This window comes from Mirounga leonina, unplaced genomic scaffold (assembly GCF_011800145.1).
Source record: "Mirounga leonina isolate KUSES-001 unplaced genomic scaffold, KU_Mleo_1.0 Mir_125, whole genome shotgun sequence".
Taxonomy (NCBI): domain Eukaryota; kingdom Metazoa; phylum Chordata; class Mammalia; order Carnivora; family Phocidae; genus Mirounga; species Mirounga leonina.
This window is the reverse complement of record NW_023270305.1, coordinates 80172642-80193432: the sequence shown is the minus strand read 5'-3', so window position 1 is coordinate 80193432 and position 20791 is coordinate 80172642. Positions and strand designations below refer to the sequence as shown.

At 36.7% G+C, this 20791-nt stretch overlaps 1 protein-coding gene across 7 annotated transcripts in view; it reads left to right on the top strand.

Annotated features, from left to right (window-relative positions):
• The window catches only part of SEPTIN10 (septin 10), a 123980-nt gene that overhangs the window by 23612 nt on the left and 79577 nt on the right, over positions 1-20791 (top strand). For 5 of the 7 annotated variants that reach the window (XM_035001934.1, XM_035001932.1, XM_035001937.1 and 2 more), the window contains exons 3-5: positions 6097-6217; positions 6614-6809; positions 12858-13044. In XM_035001934.1, the coding sequence (XP_034857825.1) occupies positions 6097-6217; positions 6614-6809; positions 12858-13044 (504 nt within the window). Of the gene's footprint in view, positions 1-152; positions 337-6096; positions 6218-6613; positions 6810-12857; positions 13045-20791 lie in introns of all 7 variants that reach the window. The other 2 variants (XM_035001936.1, XM_035001939.1) reach the window with 2 other exon arrangements.

Here is a 20791-nt window from a genome sequence, read left to right as displayed (position 1 = left end):
TGAAAGACTTTTGTTTGTACCTTGAATATAAATTAACTTTTATGTTGATTGAAATTAAAAATCAATAATGGATTGAATAATTATTGAGTGTTTTCAGTGTCTCTTTCTTATGGGACCATGAAGCAAATTAAAACTCTTAACTGCTTCCACAGCATTCAGTAGGAAGACTAGCACTGCTTTTGCTGGGCATACTTGCAGAACTTGGTGGATGGAGAGAACTCCTTTAATGACAGAGTGTAGAAAGTCGCTGGATGGCCCTGTCAGATGCCTTCCTGAGTGCGAGATCAGCCCTTAAAGGTTCTTCTAAGTGTGCCTGCATAGGAGAGATGTGTTTTGGTAATTCATACTAAAATTTATATTTAAAAACAGGAGTAAATTTAACTTGGTGAAAGGTGAGTTAATGATTCTTTAAGTAGAAAATCTCAAATACAGGTTAAGCATCTGCCTTGGCTCAGGTCATGATCCCAGGGTCCTGAGACTGAGCCCTGCATTGGGCTCCCTGCTCAGCGGAGAGCCTGCTTTTCTCTCTCCCTCTGCTGCTCCCCCTGCTTGTGCTCTCTCTCTCTCTGTCAAATAAATAAATAAAATCTTAAAAAAAAAAACAAACCGCAAATACAAGCATGGATAATTCAATAAGATTAAATGATTTTCTTAGTTTTGTGCTCATTAAGCCTCTTGTTTTTCCCTCTTCCTTCACACATGCTAAAGGCTCCATGGTTTTGATAAATTGTAGTTTGACCACCAAACTACCATCCTTTTTATCTTTTTTTCACTCTTTGGTAATAATAGTCTGCCCCATCTTTATTTTATCACCTTGCAGACCTTTGGAATTACTCTTTATCTGCTTTCTAACACATTGCTCTGCTGAAACTGCTGTCACAGTCACTAATACTTTAGTGACTAATCCACTGAATGGTCATTGCTTAATCCTCATTTTCTCTGGCCCCTCTTCTTCATTTTTGAAAAGCTTCTTTTAACATGACCCTAAAATCTTATAGCTTTAGAACTAGAAGGGATTCTATAGATCATTTAGTTCGACTTTTATCTGATAAGCATGTGCTTATCAGATAAAAACTAACAAGTATTACTCTAATCTTCTTGAATACTTTCATGACTGGGAAGCATGGTGTTTCTTCTCTCTTAATAATAAAGACAACATACTTACATGACTAAAAGGTATTCAAAAGGTAGAAAAGAGAAGAATATAGTGTACTAGTTTTCTATTGCCCTGTAACAAATTGACAGAATTTAGCTTCTTAAAATAACACCTATTTATTGGCTTATTGTTTTGTAGGTTAGAAAGTCAGGCCAGCACAGCTGGCTTCTCTGCTCAGGGTCTCACTCAGGATCTTGGCTGGCTAGGTTCTTATCTGAGGCTCCTCTTCCAAATTCTTTCAGGCTGTTGGCAGGATTCAGTTTCTTGATGGCTGGTTGCTATCAGCTCCTAGAGAACATTCTTATGTCCTTGCGCTATAGCTCTCTGTCATCCATACAAGAGGGGAGAACCCAAATGTCAAATCCCTTTCAGATTTCAAATCTCTTTCACCTGGAAGCTCCCAGTCCTTTTTAAGGGCTCACCTGATTAGGTCAGGCCCACCCAGGATAATCTCCCTTTCTCAGGTTAACTGATTTGTGACCTTAATTACATCTACACAATCCCTTCATAGTAGCACCTAGATTAGTGTTTGATCAAAAAAAATAGAAAGTGTGGGTACACGAGGGACCATCAATCTTGGGGTCCATGTTAGGATTTTACCCACCATATATAGTAAAAAGTGAATCTCCTCTACCTCCCAGACCACTCCCTCCAAGTCCATTTCCCAGTATAACCACTCTCAATAGTCTGTCACTACCCTTTGAAAGATTTTTATCCATATTCATATATATGAGAATATATGAAAAAATATACTTTTATTTTTTTAGTCAAATCACAGTAAATACATCACTTAGTTTTTGAGACTTACCCATATTGTGGCATATATCAGTAGTTTATATTCCATTGTATGGATATACTACATTTTATTTCTCCATTCACCAATTGTTGGATATTTGGGTTGTTTCTGGTTTTTAACTATTTGGACTAAAGCTGCCAAGAACATTCATGTGTATTTTTATTTATCTTGGGTATCTACAGGTAGAGTTTTTTGGTTGTATAATAATGTGTATTTAACTTTATAAGAAACTGCCCACCTGTTATCCAAAGTGGCTTTCCAAAGCATTTTGCTTTCACACCAGCAAATGTATCAGCCTTTTAAATTTTTAAATTTTAGCCATTTTGGTGGGTGTTCAGTGATATCTTACTGTAGTTTTTTTTTTTTTAAGATTTTATTTATTTTTGAGAAACAGAGAGAGAGAATGGGTGAGAGCATGGTGGGGGCAGAGGGAGAAGCAGACTCCCCATTGAGCAGGGAGCCCAATGTGGGGCTCGATCCCAGGACCCTGGGATCATGACCCGAGCTGAAGGCAGACGCTTAACTGACTGAGCCACCCAGGCACCCATCTTACTGTAGTTTTAATTCACATTTCCCTAATAACCAGTACTGTTGAGTACTCTCTCATTTGCTCACTGGCTATTTTGTTATCTTCTTTGTGAAGTTCTATTTGAGTCTTTACCCATTTTTTTAAAAACTGGATTGTTATTACTAAATCATTTGAATTCTTCATGTATTCTGAATATAAGTGCTTTGTCATGTATATATGTCAAATATATAATATTTTCTTTTAATCTGATTTACATATTCCTTGATGATCACAAGTTTTTAATTTTGATGAAGCAGACAAATATAGGTAATTTGATTGTCACAGTACCACACTTCCTGGCGATTGTAGCTTTACCATTGGGTAGTGTAAGTCCTTCAACTTTGTTCTTTTGCATAATTGTTGTAGTTGTTCTTAATCACCTACATTTCCATACAGATTTTAGAACCAGATTGTCAGTTACTATATTGATAGCATAGAGATGAGTCTTGCTCTTTTATCCAGTCTGACGATTTCCTTCTTTTAACTGAAATGTTTAGACATTCATTGTCCAGAATGGTAGCCACTAGCCACATGAGGCTATTTAAATTTAAATCAGTTAAATAAAATTTAAAAATCAGTTCCTCAGTTGGATTAGTCACATTTGAAGTCCTCAGTATCTGAATGTGGCTGGCTAGTGAGTTCCTGTTGCACAGCTCAGATGTAGAACACTTCTACCATCATAGGAAGTTCTGCTGGATATCACTGGTTTAGACCATTTACATTTAATTTAATTATAGATTTGGCTAGGTTTAAGTCTGCCTGTTTGCTGCTATTTTCTTTGTCCCATTTGTTCTTTCATTTTTCTTTTTTCTATGCCTTTTAGATTAATATTTTTATGATTGCATTTCACCTTAACTATTGACTTATTGGCTATATCTCTTTGGTCTTTTATTTTCTTAAAATAGTAATTGGTGTAGGCTTTAATTTATCACACATATTTTCAAACAGTATTATAATACTTCATGTATAGTATAGAAACCTTACAACAGTAGCTCTTCATTTCCTTTCCCATGTGTTGTGCTGTCACTGTCATACATTCTGCTTCTCTGTGATTACAAATTCTGCAATACATTGTTGTTATTGCTTTAAACAATCATATTTTCAAGAAATTAAAACTAACAAAAAAATTCTCTTACAATTACCCACATTTCTACCTTTCTGGCAATTTTTATTTCTTTTTGTAGATATGATGTCATTTCCCTTTCTCTTGAATAACTTTTAACATTTCTTATAGTATAGGTCTGCTCTTAGTGAATTATGTCAGTTTTTTTTTTTTTTTTTTTGTCTGAAGATGTCTTTCTTTGGCTTTCATTTATGAACGATATTTTCATTGGATATAGAATTCTAGGTTGTCATTTTTTTTCTTTTGCATTTTATTGATGTTCTGTTGTCTTACGCTTTGCGTTGTTGTTTATGAGAAACCCGTAGTCATTTTATATGTTTCACTAGTGTGTAGTATGTCTCCCCACATTTGGTTGCTCATAAAGTTTTTCTTTATCTGTGTTTTGAAACATTTTGTTCTAATGTGCCTAGTTGTGGGTTGCTCTGGATTTTTCCTGTTTGTAGTTTGCTAAAATTCTTGGATCTCTTAGTTCATGTTTAGAAAATTGGAAAATTTTTGGTCACTATCACTTGGATATTTCCTTCCCTCCCCCAGTCTCTCCCCATCTTTTCTATATGGCATTCCAGTTACAGGTAATGTAAGACCATTTGATATTGTCCCACAGTTTTTTTGGACTCTATTAGTTTTATCTTTTCTATAAGAGATTGGCTTGGATTGATAAAGATCTTTAACTTGGATATAACTATTGAACAAGTCTTTCCTTTCATTGTTTGATCTGCTGTTAATTCTGTTCAATATGTTTTTTATTTCAGATGTTGCATTTTTCCTTCTAGGAATTCCATTTGTTGCCTTTTGTTGTTGAGAGCTTTCATATCTCACTTCTAATTCGCCACATATTATACCTATCTCCTTTTTCTGTAGAAAAAGAGGATATTTTTTCTTCTTCAGCATATTTATCATAGTTATTTTAAAGTTCTTATCAGAACTTTCTTTTTTTTTTTTTTTTTGATTTAATTAATCATTTATTTCACTATAGTATAATGTATCCATAAAAGAAACTTTTGATGACTGACAATGAATACTGAAGGAAAAAAAAAAAGAAAGACACAATGTCAGAATTTTTTAGTATCTCTCTTTCTGACACCATTCAAAGGAGAGAGCAGGTTGATTCCATCCAATAGCAGTTCTTTTGACAGGATCTCCTTCAAGTGGAGAAGGAGAAGGAATTCATCCGACCCCTGGAGCCTGATACAAACATCTCTGAAGTTCACCAGCTTCTTTTTCTGTTGACTTTTTCCCCCTGACCGTGAATCACATTTTTCTGCTTCTTCTGTAGTAATTTTTTATTGTATAGTAGATGTTGTGGATGATACATCATAGCAGTGCTGGATTCTGGTTTCTTCTTCTGAAGAGTGTTGACCTTGGTTCTAGCAGGCAGTAAATTACCAGCTTCTTGCATTGTTCATGTTGAGCCTTGGTTATATACACTTTGTTAGGGCAGGTCTATTTCATTTGTGTGCTAGGGAACATTTCTGATTCCTGGGATGTGATCCTTACTCCTAAAATGTCCATAAAGGTTTTTGGTGGAAAGCCTGAAATGTTTATTAAGCCCCTTTAACTTACAGAGTTAAAATTCAAGCTTCCCAGGATGGCATTCTTGAAAACTCTACATAGTTCCTTCCAATTTCCATTTCCCCCTTGCTAGGCTCTTTGTGTTCCCCCTCTTCTTGTGCAGTTCAGCAGTCAGCCAGAGATTTGAGGGGAGTGCACTTGCAGATTTTGGACTCCCTCCTTTCTGTAATTTTCTTCTTCAATTTTCAGCTGATCTACCTGCCCTTATTTTCAACTTCTCAACCCAGTAAGACTACCACTTCCATCCTGAGGTCTGTCTTTGAGCAGCAGTGACTGGGGTATGCCCTCAGAAAGACCTAGAAAATGTGCATCTCACTTTACATGGTTCCTACTCCCAAGAGACTTCCAGTGTCTGTTGGCCTTTGGTTGCACTCCATTGACTTGGAAGAATAGATTATAATTGTTATTAGCAGCTGACATAAGTTACTCTGCCATTACTGGGAGCTGAAACTGTAATTTTGTATTGTACTTTTTTCATGTGACATTTTAATGTAAAATTTAAGTTACTAAATACTTATCATAAACATCTGTAATAACTTTAAACATTCCATTTCGTGAATGACTGCCATAGTTTACATGAGTATTTTCCTAATTTTTGGAAATCAAGTATTTGAATGAAGAGAATAAGAAATGTGTATGTGTTTTCAGGGTCTGGAAACAGGTTTCTCACAAATTTACTTAATATAGTTGTATCTTGGTGAAGGTCTAATGATCATAAAATCTTTAGTTTCTTTGGTAAAGTATATTTATCCTTTCAAATGTGCCTACATCCTATTTTAGTAAGTTTTTTGTTTTTAATTTTAATTAAAAATTTTAATTTAATTTAAAACAATTTTAATTAATTGTTTTAAATTATTGCCATTGTCTTTGTTTTCCTTTAGCAAAAAAAAGAAAATATTCGTTCTTTAACTATGTCTGGCCATGTTGGTTTTGAGAGTTTGCCTGATCAGCTGGTCAATAGATCCATTCAGCAAGGCTTCTGTTTTAATATTCTCTGTGTGGGTAAGTGCCAAACTCTTCCTCTAAATTATTCCTTGTGTTCTCTTCACTCCTGGAAGCAGTATGATGCTCATGTTATTAATTTGAGATCATGATTGCAGATTTTTTTCAGTTACTTAAATTCTGTGAGTTTTGTTTTTCTTAGCTGTACTGCTTTAAACTTTTTTGTTCTTTAAACATTTCAGTGCTTTCTTCAGAGTTCTGAGTAACTTAGCATACATACTCACTTTTATGTTCTGCTAATGACTCAGTGGATCAGCCTTAACTTGTATATCTTTCATAGACAACTCGGCATTTGGAATGTTTGAGATATTTGGGATCCTTGAAACCAGTCTAAGAGTTCTAGTTTTTTCTCATTTGTCCTCTGCACCTGTGAAGATGTACCTTTGTTTCTTTCAGGGGAGACTGGAATTGGAAAATCAACGCTGATTGACACATTGTTTAACACTAATTTTGAAGACCATGGATCCTCACATTTTTACTCACATGTTAGACTTAAAGCCCAGACATATGAACTCCATGAAAGTAATGTTCGATTGAAATTGACCATTGTGAATACAGTAGGATTTGGTGACCAAATAAACAAAGAAGAGAGGTACATGTTTTCTTATTGTAATTGTTTTATTTCAAGACAGTTGTCTTGTCCCATAAGCCATGATTTGGTTTTCTACTCTGGAAATTCATACCTTTTCTTCCCAGACTTTAACTTTTTTTAAATAAATCAGCAGTATTTTATTCTTAACAAATTGACATTTTTCTATCCAGTTGTCTTAAATTTTTTTTAGCATAATTTGACTCACATTATTGAAATGTGTACTTTGACAGAAATTGTTTTAATTATTTCCTCACATGCCAGTTTGGTGTATAATAAGTGATTTGTTCTAATTTTGAGGCAGGACTTACTTTGTTGAGGGGAAAAAAGTAAGAGATACAATGGCAAATACATAATGGCCAAATCCATGGTGCATGAATTTTTCTGTGTGAAATTCTGAGCAAATCAGCCAGGTCCATTATTAAGCATTGCAGGAAAAGTTTGATAGTGAAATTGTTACTTATATTTTATATTATGTCATTCTTTCTCCTATGGTATTACAAAGAATGATTATAGACTGTATGAAATTTAAAATATGAAACAGGGAAATAGTTTGGGGTTAAGCAATAACTTCTTTTTCCTTATTGAAATTCATATATTTTCATTGTTAGAGGTAATTTTTTAATTTCCTAAAGTTTGCTTTAGAGGGGAAATAGTTTGCATAATTGATTCCCTTTATGTGACTTAACGTTGGCCTTTCAGCACATTTATGTGGACTTTCGAAGAAGCAGATTAGTGGTAGAGTCAAAGGCCTGTGACATGTTGCTTTAAATCTTCATAATTTCCTTATAGTTTTCAATGTAGTGATCTTATACAGCTTTACTTAAATTTATTATTAGATATTTGGTGTATTTGATGCTCTCATAGATGATATCTTTTAGAAATACTTCATTTTCTATTTGGTGTATAGAAATATAATTGATTTTGCATACAGTGACTTTTGTAAATTCTCTGATTAATTCCAGCAATTCATCTCTAAATTTGTGTAGATTTTCTATGTATGTATAATAGTGTAATCTATGAATAATGACATTTATATATTTTTTTCAGTTCTTTTGTTTCTTTTAAAATAAGTTTTATTGGGGCGCCTGGATGGCTCAGTCATTAAGCGTCTGCCTTCGGCTCAGATCATGATCCCAGGGTCCTGGGATTGAGCCCTGCATTGGGCTCCCTGCTCGGTGGGAAGCCTGCTTCTCCCTCTCCCACTCCCCCTGCTTGTATTCCCTCTTTCGCTGTGTCTCTCTCTGTCAAATAAATAAATAAAATCTTGTAAAAAAATAAATAAGTTTTATTGATGTATAATTTACACAGAATAAAATGCACTTTTTTTTTTAAGTGTACAATTCAGTTAATTTTGACAGATACATAGTTTTGTAACTACCACCATGATTATAACATAGGAAATATCCATAGTCTTGGGTTCTTTCCTCACATGTAAATGCAGATTAGTGCTTCACCACAGACTGGAGGGAAACGCTGTCTGTCTAGATCATTAGTACTTCTGTTGGTGCAGCTGCCTTCTATTCAGTGTTCTTGCCTACAAATTCTAGTTGCCTTGGCCTCCTTGAACTCCTGTTTCTGTCTCCTCAACTTGGTGAGTCCGCCAGGCTCTGTGCTCTTTTGTGCTGTGCCCTGGAAACTTGTCTTCAGGCAGTAAGCTGGGAGAATCATAAAGCTTTCCTCACTTATTTCCCTTCTCAGTGAACACAGTTTTATACTGCGTGTTGTCCAATGTCTGAAAGCCTTTTTCGTGTATTTTATCCAAGTTTCTAGTTGTTCATAGTGGGAGAGTAAATCCAGTCCCGGTTACTTCATTATGGCTGAAGACAGTTTTAATTTTTCTTTCTTCCATTTTTAAAACCTGACTGCACTGGGTAGGACTTAGAGTATTATGTTGGATAGTCAGTGGTATTAGTGGGTATCTTTGCCATGTCGTGATGCAAAAGGAAAGCTTTATTTTTACCATTTATTATGCTTGCTTGCTTTTTTTTTTAAGTTGGAATGAGGAAGTTCCATTGTATTACTAGTAGAGTTTTGTACATTTTCTTCTTTAATCTTTAATAAGATGAATTTTAGTAACTGATTTTTCATTGGTAAATTAGCCTTCAATCTTGAATATCATTCTTTTTATATTATGCATAAAATTAGAGTTATTTTTCCCTGAAGTGATTGGTGGAACGCACTAATAAAACCATCTCAGTCTGGAGTTTTCTGAGGTTTTTAATTACTAACTAATGTTCTTTAATGATTATAGGCCAATTTAGAGTAGTTTCTAGAGACAGTTGGAATACTACAGTGTTCCAAGAATCTGTCCATTTCATCCAATTTTCAAAGATATTTACTTAAAATATTTGATAATATATTCCTAGTATCTTTTTATTGTTTACATCATCTGTGATGATATCTGCATTTCCTTTTCTGATTCTGGTTATTTGTGCTCGTTTTCCTTTGATCAGTCTCAACAAAGCTGTGTTGGTCTGTTTTTTTTCAAAATTTGGCTTTACTATTTGTCCTCTCAATTTTATATTGTTTTTTTTCCAACTTATTTCTGCTCTTACACCTATAATTACCTGTCTTTGGGTTTTGATCTAATTTGCTCTAATTTCTCATTGATTCTCAGCCTTATGCATTACTTGCTGATGTTTGTTTTTTTCCTTTGGTTCTCATTCATTGTGCTTTTTTTCTTACATGCTTGGTTATTTTTTTAATATAGTTCTCATGGTCTTTGGAAAAGTTTTTGCAGAGATACTTTGAGGTCTAAGATGAAGTTGTCTTCCTTTGAACAGATTTGGATATGCTTATGTTAGGCCCCTGTTGGCTTTAATACTCTGAGGATCCTTACACTCATTTCATGGCTCAGGGTTCTCAGCATCAAAGAGGCATTGTGAACCTGGGCTGCGGATATGTGTGAGAGCAGACCTGTGGCTTCAAGTTCTCAAGGACTTTTTTTTCCCCTTTTATTTTCCCTGCTTCATTTAGTGCCAGGGCAACCTTTCCTATAGAAACTTGGGGAGAGGGGAGGAATTGTAGGTTAATTTCTAGTTCATTCTTACCCTGAAGGTGTGGCTTTTAGGATCTCAATTTAGTTTCTTAATAGATTCCTACCTGTGTGGGCCCTGGGCTTTGATTTTTTCCTTCTTGTCCTGTGAGTCCTTCAGAAGTGAAGCTCAAGAACTAGATTGACAAGTGGCCTCAGGACGAAACTAGCACTGATGCTTTTAGTGCAGGGGTTAGTAAACTCTTTCTGTAAAGTGCCAGATAGTAAATATTTCAGACTGCGGAACTTATGTTTTTTGTCCAAACTACTCAACTCAGCCATTGTAGCACAAAGCAGCCATAGGCAATACATACACCCGTGAACAGAGCTGTGTGATACAGGCATCATCTGGACTTGGCCCATTTACTGACCCCTCCTCTAGTCCTCTGCTCACCTCTCTCAGGCTCCACTCTCTCTTCAATTTTTAAAAATTTTATTTTATGTTATGTTAGTCACCATACATTACATCATTAGTTTTTGATGTAGTGTTCCATGATTCATTGTTTACGTATAACACCCAGGGCTCCATGCAGAACGTGCCCTCTTTAATACCCATCACCAGGCTAACCCATCCCCCCACCCCCTCTGCTCTAGAATCCTTAGTTTGTTTCTCAGAGTCCATAGTCTCTCATGGTTTGTCTCCCCCCTCGATTTCCCCCTTTCATATTTCCCTTACTACTATGTTTTTTTTTTTTAACATATAATGTATTATTTGTTTTAGAGGTACAGGTCTGTGATTCATCAGTCTTACATAATTCACAGCACTCACCATAGCACATACCTTCCCCAGTGTCCATCACCCAGCCACCCCATCCCTCCCACCCCCCACCACTCCAGCAACCCTCAATTTGTTTCCTGAGATTAAGAGTCTCTTATGGTTTGTCTTCCTCTCTGGTTTCATCTTGTTTCATTTTTTCCTCCCTTCCCCTATGATCCTCTGTCTTGTTTCTCAGATTCCTCCTATCAGTCAGATCATATGATACTTGTCTTTCTCTGATTGACTTATTTTGCTTAGCATAATACCCTCTAGTTCCATCCATGTCATTGCAAATGGCAAGATTTTGGGGGGTTTTTTTGATGGCTGCATAATATTCCATTGTGTATATATGCCACATCTTCTTTATCCATTCATCTTTTGATGGACATCTTGGCTCTTTTCATAGTTTGGCTATTGTAGACATTGCTACTATAAACATTGAGGTGTACCTACCTCTTCGGATTACTACATTTGTATCTTTGGGGTAAATACCCAGTAGTGCAATTGCTGGGTTGTAGGGTAGCTCTATTTTCAACTTTTTAAGGAACCTCCATACTGTTTTCCAGAGTGGCTGCACCAGCTTGCATTCCCACCAATAGCGTAGGAGGGTTCCCCTTTCTCTGCATCCTTACCAACATCTGTCTGTCATTTCCTGACTTGTTAATTCTAGCCATTCTGACTGGTGTGAGGTGGTATCTCATTGTCTCTCTTCAATTTTGACCTGGTTAATTCCTTATCACTTTATGAATACTTGGAGGTTTTTAAGGAGGTGGTTTTTATATTTTAAGCCATTGTCTTTTGTTTCATTGGAAGACTGAGTATGCAGTGTATTAGAAATGGAAACCTAGGGCAAATTACTATGGAAGAACTCCTAATGGTATGCTATTTATTTAGCAGAAAATGTTTTGGTCTTCATTTATGACAAGTGTAATGCAGCACGGTCAGGTAGAGGACCGTTTATGGATATTAGGTCATAAAATGGGTCATGTTACTGATCTCTTTCAGGTCATTAATAAACGCTTCTTTGGATTTTTTTTATGTTAAATATGTACTTACAGATTAAGTTTTACTATTTTATTATTTTGGGGAGGGAATCATGTTGGATCACATTTAGACAAGTTTCCCAAGGATAGTGTTCCTGATAGTGAATACTCGTGTTCCTAATACTCTCTCTGATAATGTTCAAAGTACATGCCAGGTGTCATGGAGAACAAAGAAGTATAAGATACTGTCTCTGTCCTCACATTGTTTACCATCTGCATGGGAAGAATAAGGTATTCCATGACATTAAAAGAGGTGATGATCCTTAAGGACTAGAAGGATCAGGCAACTTTATGGAAGAATTCAGTTCTATGCACACATATTGAGTACCTCAGCTGCACAAAGTACTGCTCCATTTGGGCTACAAAGATAATTATAAAAGTGTCCAGGGAATTTGATAGAGGAACTATTTGCTATTATTTTCACTTGGACAGCCAGATTTACTTAATAAGAACAGTTAAGAGTAGAAAGTTGAATTGTGTAGACAGTTTTTAATATATCAGAATGAAGTGGAACATTCACAAACTAAGTTGAATGCCCATGCACATGCAGTGTGATATGATTTGCATCTTGAAAGATGAATAGAATGAAATAGCTAGTGGGAAAATGGCATGCCAGGAGAAGTGATCTAAGCAAGGACACAGAGCATAGAGTGTGTGTGCCTTTCCTTTGTTTATAATTAAACAAAGATAAAATCATGCCTGCATTACTAGTTACTTTCCATTTGATGTACGCCTTTCCTCCTTACTTTGTGGCTGTTCTTCATGCCTTATGAATCAGATTTAAGAAGCAAGGAGTCATAGAATTTGACTTAAATATTTTTTAACTTATTAATACTCATATCTTTTCTCAGTTGAGTAATATGTCCAGTTTGGTTATAGTTAAGTGCCTGGCCTCATTCAGCAGTCTGACAAGTATGGGAACCCTTATCAGAAAGGGGAGCAGTGTATGAATGAATGTGAGAATGACTCCAGGTACCTTCATTCAGTTTCTATAAAGCAATTTAAAGTACAGGTTATACTGATGGTTTTGAAGTACTGTCTGTGCATGCATATTCTGTGAAATTTGTTTTATTACTAAAGTTCTCTGTTTAGCAAAGATAGTAGCTGTTTATTAATTGGTAAAAATATAGATCTCACACCTTAGAATTACATAAATACCTTACTAAGGTAGAGTGAATATATTGTATTAAATACTTTAATATTTATTTTTTCAGCTACCAACCGATAGTTGACTACATAGATGCTCAGTTTGAGGCCTATCTCCAAGAGGAGCTGAAGATCAAGCGCTCTCTCTTTAACTACCACGATTCTCGCATCCATGTGTGCCTCTACTTCATCTCCCCTACAGGTCACTCTCTGAAGACACTGGATCTCTTAACAATGAAGAGCCTTGACAGCAAGGTGGGCTTGGAAAATGACTCGATTTATCATGCTTTAATATTATTTTGAACTGTTAAATACCTTTACAATATGTATATGTATTTTAATTTTTATTCTGTGCATTTTTAAAACATTTGATAAGTTTTAATCTTAGGTTATTTTCCAGAGAAATTCAGTTTGGAAGATGAGCTGCAAAGAAAATACATTAACAAAACTTTAGTCCTTTATTTAGTGATTAAATTGCATGGCAGAATTTATTTGACACTAATTTTACTTTATGACACTGGTGAGAAGAAGTTTGTTGACAAAGATTAAGGTCTAATGTTTCATCATGTGTTATAATAAATTATGTTTTAATTTGAACCATACCAAGAAAACCTATTTTTGAATTTCTGAGCCAAGGAGTGATATATAAATTCAGGGAGCTATAAAAAAATAATATCTACAAATTAACTTACCTTTTTTTTTTTTTTAAACTGTGTAAAAGGTGGTTGAAGACCACCTTGTACTAAAAAAACTAGTTTTCCCATAACCTCTGATGGTGTGAGAAATGCAGCTTTCATTATCCTGCCTAATGATTTTATGAGATAGGATTCAAGAAAAAGGGCATTCTGGCCAGCACTACTTTCTATATAGAAATCAGTATGGAAAGCATAAAGCTGCCAGTGAAGTTGTGATTGATTGACTTTTGGCTAGTTGCACAGTCTTCTGGCTTTAGCAAAAACTTGATGAAGCTTACATGATAGTCTCCTCATTTGCTCAGATGTTATAACCATTTATCCGTATTCTCATAGTTGAGTCTGATTATATGGAAGCTCATAAAATCAACATAAAACCAAGCGTGTGTGAGTTTGTCTTAGCTAGACAGAAGCAACATGATGTAATCTGTATAAACAGCATAGAATTTGGTGTCAGTGGAGGCTGGTTTTAAATACTGGCTCTGTCACTTAATAGCTTTGTGTTCTTTGGCAAGTTTCTATAGTCTCCTGAGCCTCAGTTTCCTCACATCTAAAATAAAAAATTAAGGAGAATAATACCTACATCAGGGGGCAGATGTGAGTGTTAATTAAATTGATAGCTTGTCTTTTGTTCCTAAAAGCAGGATACTCCACTGCTTGACATGAAAGTTACCTTATGCAAACAGTGACAGCTTACCATCAGTGTGAAACATCTTTTTCCCTCCCCCCAATATACAAATAAACATATGTATAGCTTTCAGTGTAGCTTTCAGTCTGTGATGTACACTCCCAGCCTAATTACAGTGATATTCTTGGCTAGGAATGCCTGAGGTACTCCCCGCAACTATATTATTCATAGCAAGCCCCACAAGACATCCTCCCCAGGGCCAGTGTCATGTCTGGGCCAGCCCTTGTGGCTCTTACTACAATCTTAGGATACGCTTCAGGCAGATACTATCAGGGAACTTTGAAGAACGAGGTCTATATTACTTACAGGTCCTGGAGGGTACATAGCATGCTGAAGGGCCACACAATGAGGTCGAGTGTGAACCTGGGCTCTGCCTTTATTAGGGTTGAGGGTTGGGTGTCTAGGGTTTCATAAGTTCACTCTTTATCGGCAGATTTAAAGCATAAGAGTGGGATTAGGGCATGCTTGAGTGGTCAGTTATCCAGGTCACCCAGGTTTTTTAAAAGGGGAATGTTATGGGTGGGGGTGGCTTTGTGCCTTATTCATTTGCTAGTAGCTGTGTCATATGGCTGGCATTATGTTTATTTGACATGGATGTCTTTGAAATGAGTACCTTGACAATCAAAAGCTTAATGTCAGACACTTACACTACAGCGTGGTTTTGCTATTTATTGTGGAAGCAATTACAAGTTATTAACTTGGTATAATTTATTGACAGTCTAAGTATATAATGAAACCAAGAACTTGGCATCAAATTTTTATGTACTTTAATTTAGCATGAAAGCTTTTAAGTTTTCATGGGTAGATGAAAAAATCTTTATCTCCTCTGGAGCATATTATAAATATTAGTCTTATAAAGTCTTATAAAGACTAATAAATCGAATATACATAGTAAGTCAGTGTGAAATTGGAGAAGAGCAAGAAATTTAAGAATAGAATTGATTTTTACTTTTCATTCTGAAAATTACATTGATATTTCACTCTCTTGATACTAATTAGCTTGAAATTTTTCACTAAAACCAACTAAATAACCAAAAAAACCCCAAAACCAAAAAAACCCACAAACCTACAAACCCCTAGATTTGCGGAGACATCAGTCTTTTGTGGGACTAATGTTGCAAAGTTAGTCTTCATGACCCCACATTTTTTCCTCTCTGGCCAGTGATAGGACTTTAAGGCTGAGAATGTCATGAACACTTTCAATTGGTATTCATAAAATTTCCTTCCTTCAACATCAAGGTAGGAGTCTCTCACACAGGGTGCAGATTGGATGGAGTCATTGGGGAGGGGATCTGCCAAAATAAGAGGCAGAAGAAGAAACTCTCCTGCTTCAAAGTTTTGCCGAGGGATCAATTACCCTGATTATTTAGTGCTTAGATTATTTTTTTTTTCATTTTCTTTCTTTCTTTCTTTTTTCTTTTTTAAATTTTATTATGTTATGTTAGTCACCATACAATACATCATTGGTTTTTGATGTGGTGATCCACGATCCATTGTTTTCGTATAACACCCAGGGCTCCATGCAGTACGTGCCCTCCTTAATACCCATCACCGGGCTAACCAATCCCCCTTTCCCCCTCCCCTCTAAAACCCTGTTTGATTCTCAGAGTCCATAGTCTCTCATGGTTCATCTCTCCCTCCAATTCCCCCCCCATTTTTCCCTTCCTTCTAATGTCCTCCATGTTATTCCTTATGTTCCACAAATAAGTGAAACCATATGATAATTGACTTTCTCTGCTTGACTTATTTCACTTAGCATAATCTCCTCCAGTCCCATCCATGTTGATGTAAAAGTTGGGTATTCATCTTTTCTGATGGCTGAGTCATATTCCATTGTATATATGCACCACATCTTCTTTATCCGTGCATCTGTTGAAGGGCGTCTCAGCTCTTTCCACAGTTTGGCTATTGCGGACATTGCTGCTATGAACATTGAGGTGCATACGGCCCTTCTTTTCACTACATCTGTGTCTTTGGCGTAAATACCCAGGAGTGCGATTGCTGGGTCATAGGGTAGCTCTATTTTTAAATTTTTCAGGAACCTCCACACTATTTTCCAAAGTGGCTGTACCAACTTGCATTCCCACCCACAGTGTAAGAGGGTTCCCCTTTCTCCACAACCTCTCCAACATTTGTTGTTTCTTTCCCTGTCCATTTTTGCCATTCTAACTGGTGTAAGGTGGTATCTCAGTGTGGTTTTGATTTGGATTTCCCTGATGGCTAATGATGAACATTTTTTCATGTGTCTGTTAGCCATTTGTATGTCTTCTTCAGAGAAGTGTCTGTTCATCTCCTCTGCCCACTTTTTGACTTGATTATTTGTTTTTTGGGTGTTGAGTTTGAGAAGTTCTTTATAGATCTTGGATACCAGCCCTTTATCTGTAGTGTCATTTGCAAATATCTTCTCTCATTCTGTCGGTTGCCTCTTTGTTTTGTTGACTGTTTCCTTTGCTGTGCAGAAGCTTTTTATCTTGATGAAGTCCTAAAAGTTCATTTTTGCTTTTGTTTCACTAGCTTTTGGAGATGAACCTTGAAAGAAGTTGCTGTGGGTGATGTCAGAGAGGTTACTGCCTATGTTCTCCTCTAGGATTTTGATGGATTCCTGTCTCACATTGAGCTTTTTCATTCACTTTGAGTTTATCTTTGTGAATGGTGTTAGAGAATGGTCGAGTTTCATTCTTCTGCATGTGGCTGTCCAATTTTCCCAGCATGATTTATTGAAGAGACTGTCTTTTTTCCATTGCATGTTTTTTCCTGCTTTGTCAAAGATTATTTGACCATAGAGTTGAGGGTCCATATCTGGGTTCTCTATTCTGTTCCATTGGTCTATATATCTGTTTTTGTGCCAGTACCATGCTGTCTTGGTGATCACAGCTTTGTAATATAGCTTGAAATTGGGCAACGTGATGCCCCCAGCTTTGTTTTTCTTTTTCAACATTTCCTTGGCGATTTGTGGTCTTTGATTCCATACAAATTTTAGGATTGTTTGTTCTAGCACTTTGAAAAATGTCATTAGAATTTTGATCGGGATGGCATTGAAGGTATAGATTGCTCTGGGTAGCATAGACATTTTAACAGTGTTTATTCTTCCGATCCATGAGCATGGAATATTTTTCCATCTTTTTGTGTCTTCTTCAATTTCTTTCATGAGTGTTTTGTAGTTCCTGGAGTATAGATCCTTTACCTCTTTGGTTAGGTTTATTCCGAGGTATCTTACGGTTTTTGGTGCTGTTGTAAATGGAATTGTTTCTCTAATTTCTCTTTCTACAGTTGCGTTGTTAGTGTATAAGAAAGCAACTGTGGGCGCCTGGGTGGCTCAGTAGGTTAAGCGACTGCCTTCGGCTCAGGTCATGATCCCGGAGTCCTCGGATCGAGTCCCACATCAGACTCCCGGCTCAGCGGGGAGCCTGCTTCTCCCTCTGACCCTCTCCCCTCTCATGCTGTTTCTCTCTCTCTCTCTCTCTCTCTCATAAATAAATAAATAAAATCTTAAAAAAAAAAAAAGAAAGAAAGAAACTGATTTCTGTGCATTGATTTTGTATCCTGCTACATTACTGAATTGCTGGATGAGTTCTAGTAATTTGGGGGTGGAGTGTTTTGGGTTTTCCACATAAAGTATCATGTCATCTGCGAAAAGAGAGAGTTTGACCTCTTCTTTGCCAATTTGAATACCTTTTATTTCTTTTTGTTGTCTGATTGCTGTTGCTAGGACTTCTAGTACTATGTTGGACAACAGTGGTGAGAGTGGGCATCCTTGACGTGTTCCTGATCTTAAGGGAAAGGCTCTCAGCTTTTCCCCATTGAGGATGATATCGCTGTGGGTTTTTCATAGATGGATTTTATGAACTTGAGGAATGTTCCCTCTATCCCTATACTCTGGAGAGTTTTAATCAGGAAAGGATGTTGTATTTTGTCAAGTGCTTTTTCTGCATCAATTGAGTAGCCCATATGGTTCTTCTCCCTCCTCTTATTAATGTGTTCTATCACATTGATTGATTTGCGAATGTTGAACCACCCTTGCATCCGGGGATAAATCCCACTTGGTCATGGTGGATGATCCTTTTAATGTATTGTTGGATCCTATTAGCTAGGATTTTGTTGAAGATTTTGGAATCCATATTCATCAGGGATATCGGTCTGAAATTCTCCTTTTTGATGGGGTCTTTGCCTGGTTTGGGGATTAAGGTAATGCTGGCCTCATAGAATGAGTTTGGAAGTTTTCCTTCTGTTTCTATTTTTTGAAACAGCTTCAGTAGAATAGGTATTATTTCTTCTTTGAATGTTTGGTAGAATTCCCCAGGGAATCCATCAGGCCCTGGACTCTTGTTTTTGGGAGGTTTTTGATCACTGCTTCAGTCTCGTTACTGGTTATTGGCCTATTCAGGTTGTCAATTTCTTCCTGTTTCAGTCTTGGCAGCTTATAGGTTTCCAGGAAGGCCTCTATTTCATCCAGATTGCTCAGTTTATTGGCATATAGTTGTTGATAATAATTTCTAATAATTGTTTCTATTTCCTTGGTGTTAGTCGTGATCTCTCCCCTTTTATTCATAATTTTATTAATTTGGGTCCTTTCTCTTTTCTTTTGGACAAGACTGGCCAGTGGTTTATCGATCTTATTAATTCTTTCAAAGAACCAACTTCTAGTTTCATTGATCTGATCTACTGTGTTTCTGGTTTCTAATTCATTGATTTCTGCTCTAATTTTAATTATTTCTCCTCTAATGTGTGGCTTAGGCATAGTTTGTTGCTTTTTCTCTAGTTTTTTAAGGTGTAGAGTTAGTTGGTGAATTTGGGATTTTTCTGTTTTTTTGAATGAGGCTTGGATGGCTATGTATTTCCCCCTTAGGACTGCCTTTGCAGTATCCCATAGGTTTTGGACCGATGTGTTTTCGTTCTCATTGATTTCCATGAATTGTTTAAGTTCTTCTTTGATTTCCTGGTTGACCCAAACATTCTTGAGCAGAGTGGTCTTTAGCTTCCAAGTGTTTGAATTTCTGCCAAAGTTTTTCTTGTGATTGAGTTCCAGTTTTAGAGCATTGTGGTCTAAGAATATGCAGGGAATAATCTCAATCTTTTGATACCAGTTGAGACCTGATTTGTGACCCAGTATATGGTGTATTCTGTAGAAAGTTCCATGGGCGCTCAAGAAGAATGAGTATTGTGTTGTTTTAGTGTGGAATGTTCTGTAAATATCTATGAGGTCCATGTGGGCCAATGTATCATTCAAAGCTCTTGTTTCCTTGTTGATTTTCTTAGATGATCTGTCCATTGCTGAGAGTGGAGTATTGAGGTCTCCTACAATTAACGTATTGTTCTCAATATGACTCTTTATTTTGGTTAACAGTTGGCTTATGTAGATGGCTGCTCCCATGTTGGGGGCATAGATATTTACAATTGTTAGATCTTCTTGTTGGATAGACACTTTAAGAATGATATAGTGTCCTTCTGTGTCTCTTATTACAGACTTTAGTTTAAAATCTAACTTGTCTGGTATAAGAATTGCTACCCCAGCTTTCTTTTGAGGTCCGCGGGCATGGAAGATGGATCTCCATCCCTTCACTTTCAGTCTGGATGTATCTTTAGGTTCAAAATGAGTCTCTTGTAGACAGCATATGGATGGGTCCTGTCTTTTTATCCAATCTGCAAGGCTGTGCCGTTTTATGGGAGCATTTAGGCCATTCACGTTGAGAGTGATTATTGAAAGATATGAATTCATTGTCATGTTGCCTGTGAAGACATTGTTTTTATAGATTGTCCCTGTAGATTTCTGTTGTATATCACTCTTGGGGTCTTTCTCCTTTTATAGAACCCCCCCCTTAATATTTCTTGCAGGGCCGGCTTAGTGGTCACATATTCTTTCAGTTTCTGCCAGTCATGGAAGTTCTGCATCTCTCCATCCATTCTAAATGAAAGCCTTGCCGGATAAAGTATTCTTGGCTGCATCTTCTTATTTAGTACCCTGAATATGTCTTGCCAGGCCTTTCTGGCTTGCCAGGTCTCTGTGGATAGGTCTGACGTTATTCTGATGTTCCTCCCTCTGTACATAAGGAATCTCTTCCCCCTAACTGCCCTTAAGATGGTTTCCTTGGTTCTAAGATTTGCAGGTTTTACTATTACATGCCAGGGTGTTGGCCTGTTTTCCTTGATCTTAGGAGGGGTCCTCTCTGCCTCTAGGACTCGAATGTTTGTTTCATTCCCCAGATTAGGGAAGTTCTCAGCTATGATTTGCTCAAATACATCTTCTAGTCCTCTCTCTCTCTCTCCACTTCCTCTGGGATTCCAATTATTCTGACATTGGAACGCTTCATGGTGTCACTTATTTCTCTGATTCTATTTTCATGGATTCTGAGTTGTTTTCCCCTGGCCTCCTCTTTTCCCTTTTTATCTATTATATTGTCTTCCAGGTAGCTTATTCTCTCTTCTGCCTCAGTTACCCTAGCTGTTAGATTATCTGGATTGGATTGGATCTCATTGATAGCATTTTTAAGTTCTGCCCATTCACCTTTTATTTCTGCCGTTAGAGACTCTATGTTGCCATTAATTGATTTCTCCATTCTAGCCATTGTCTTCACAATTGCTAGCCTGAATTCCATCTCTGACATCTTGGTTATATCTGCATCCG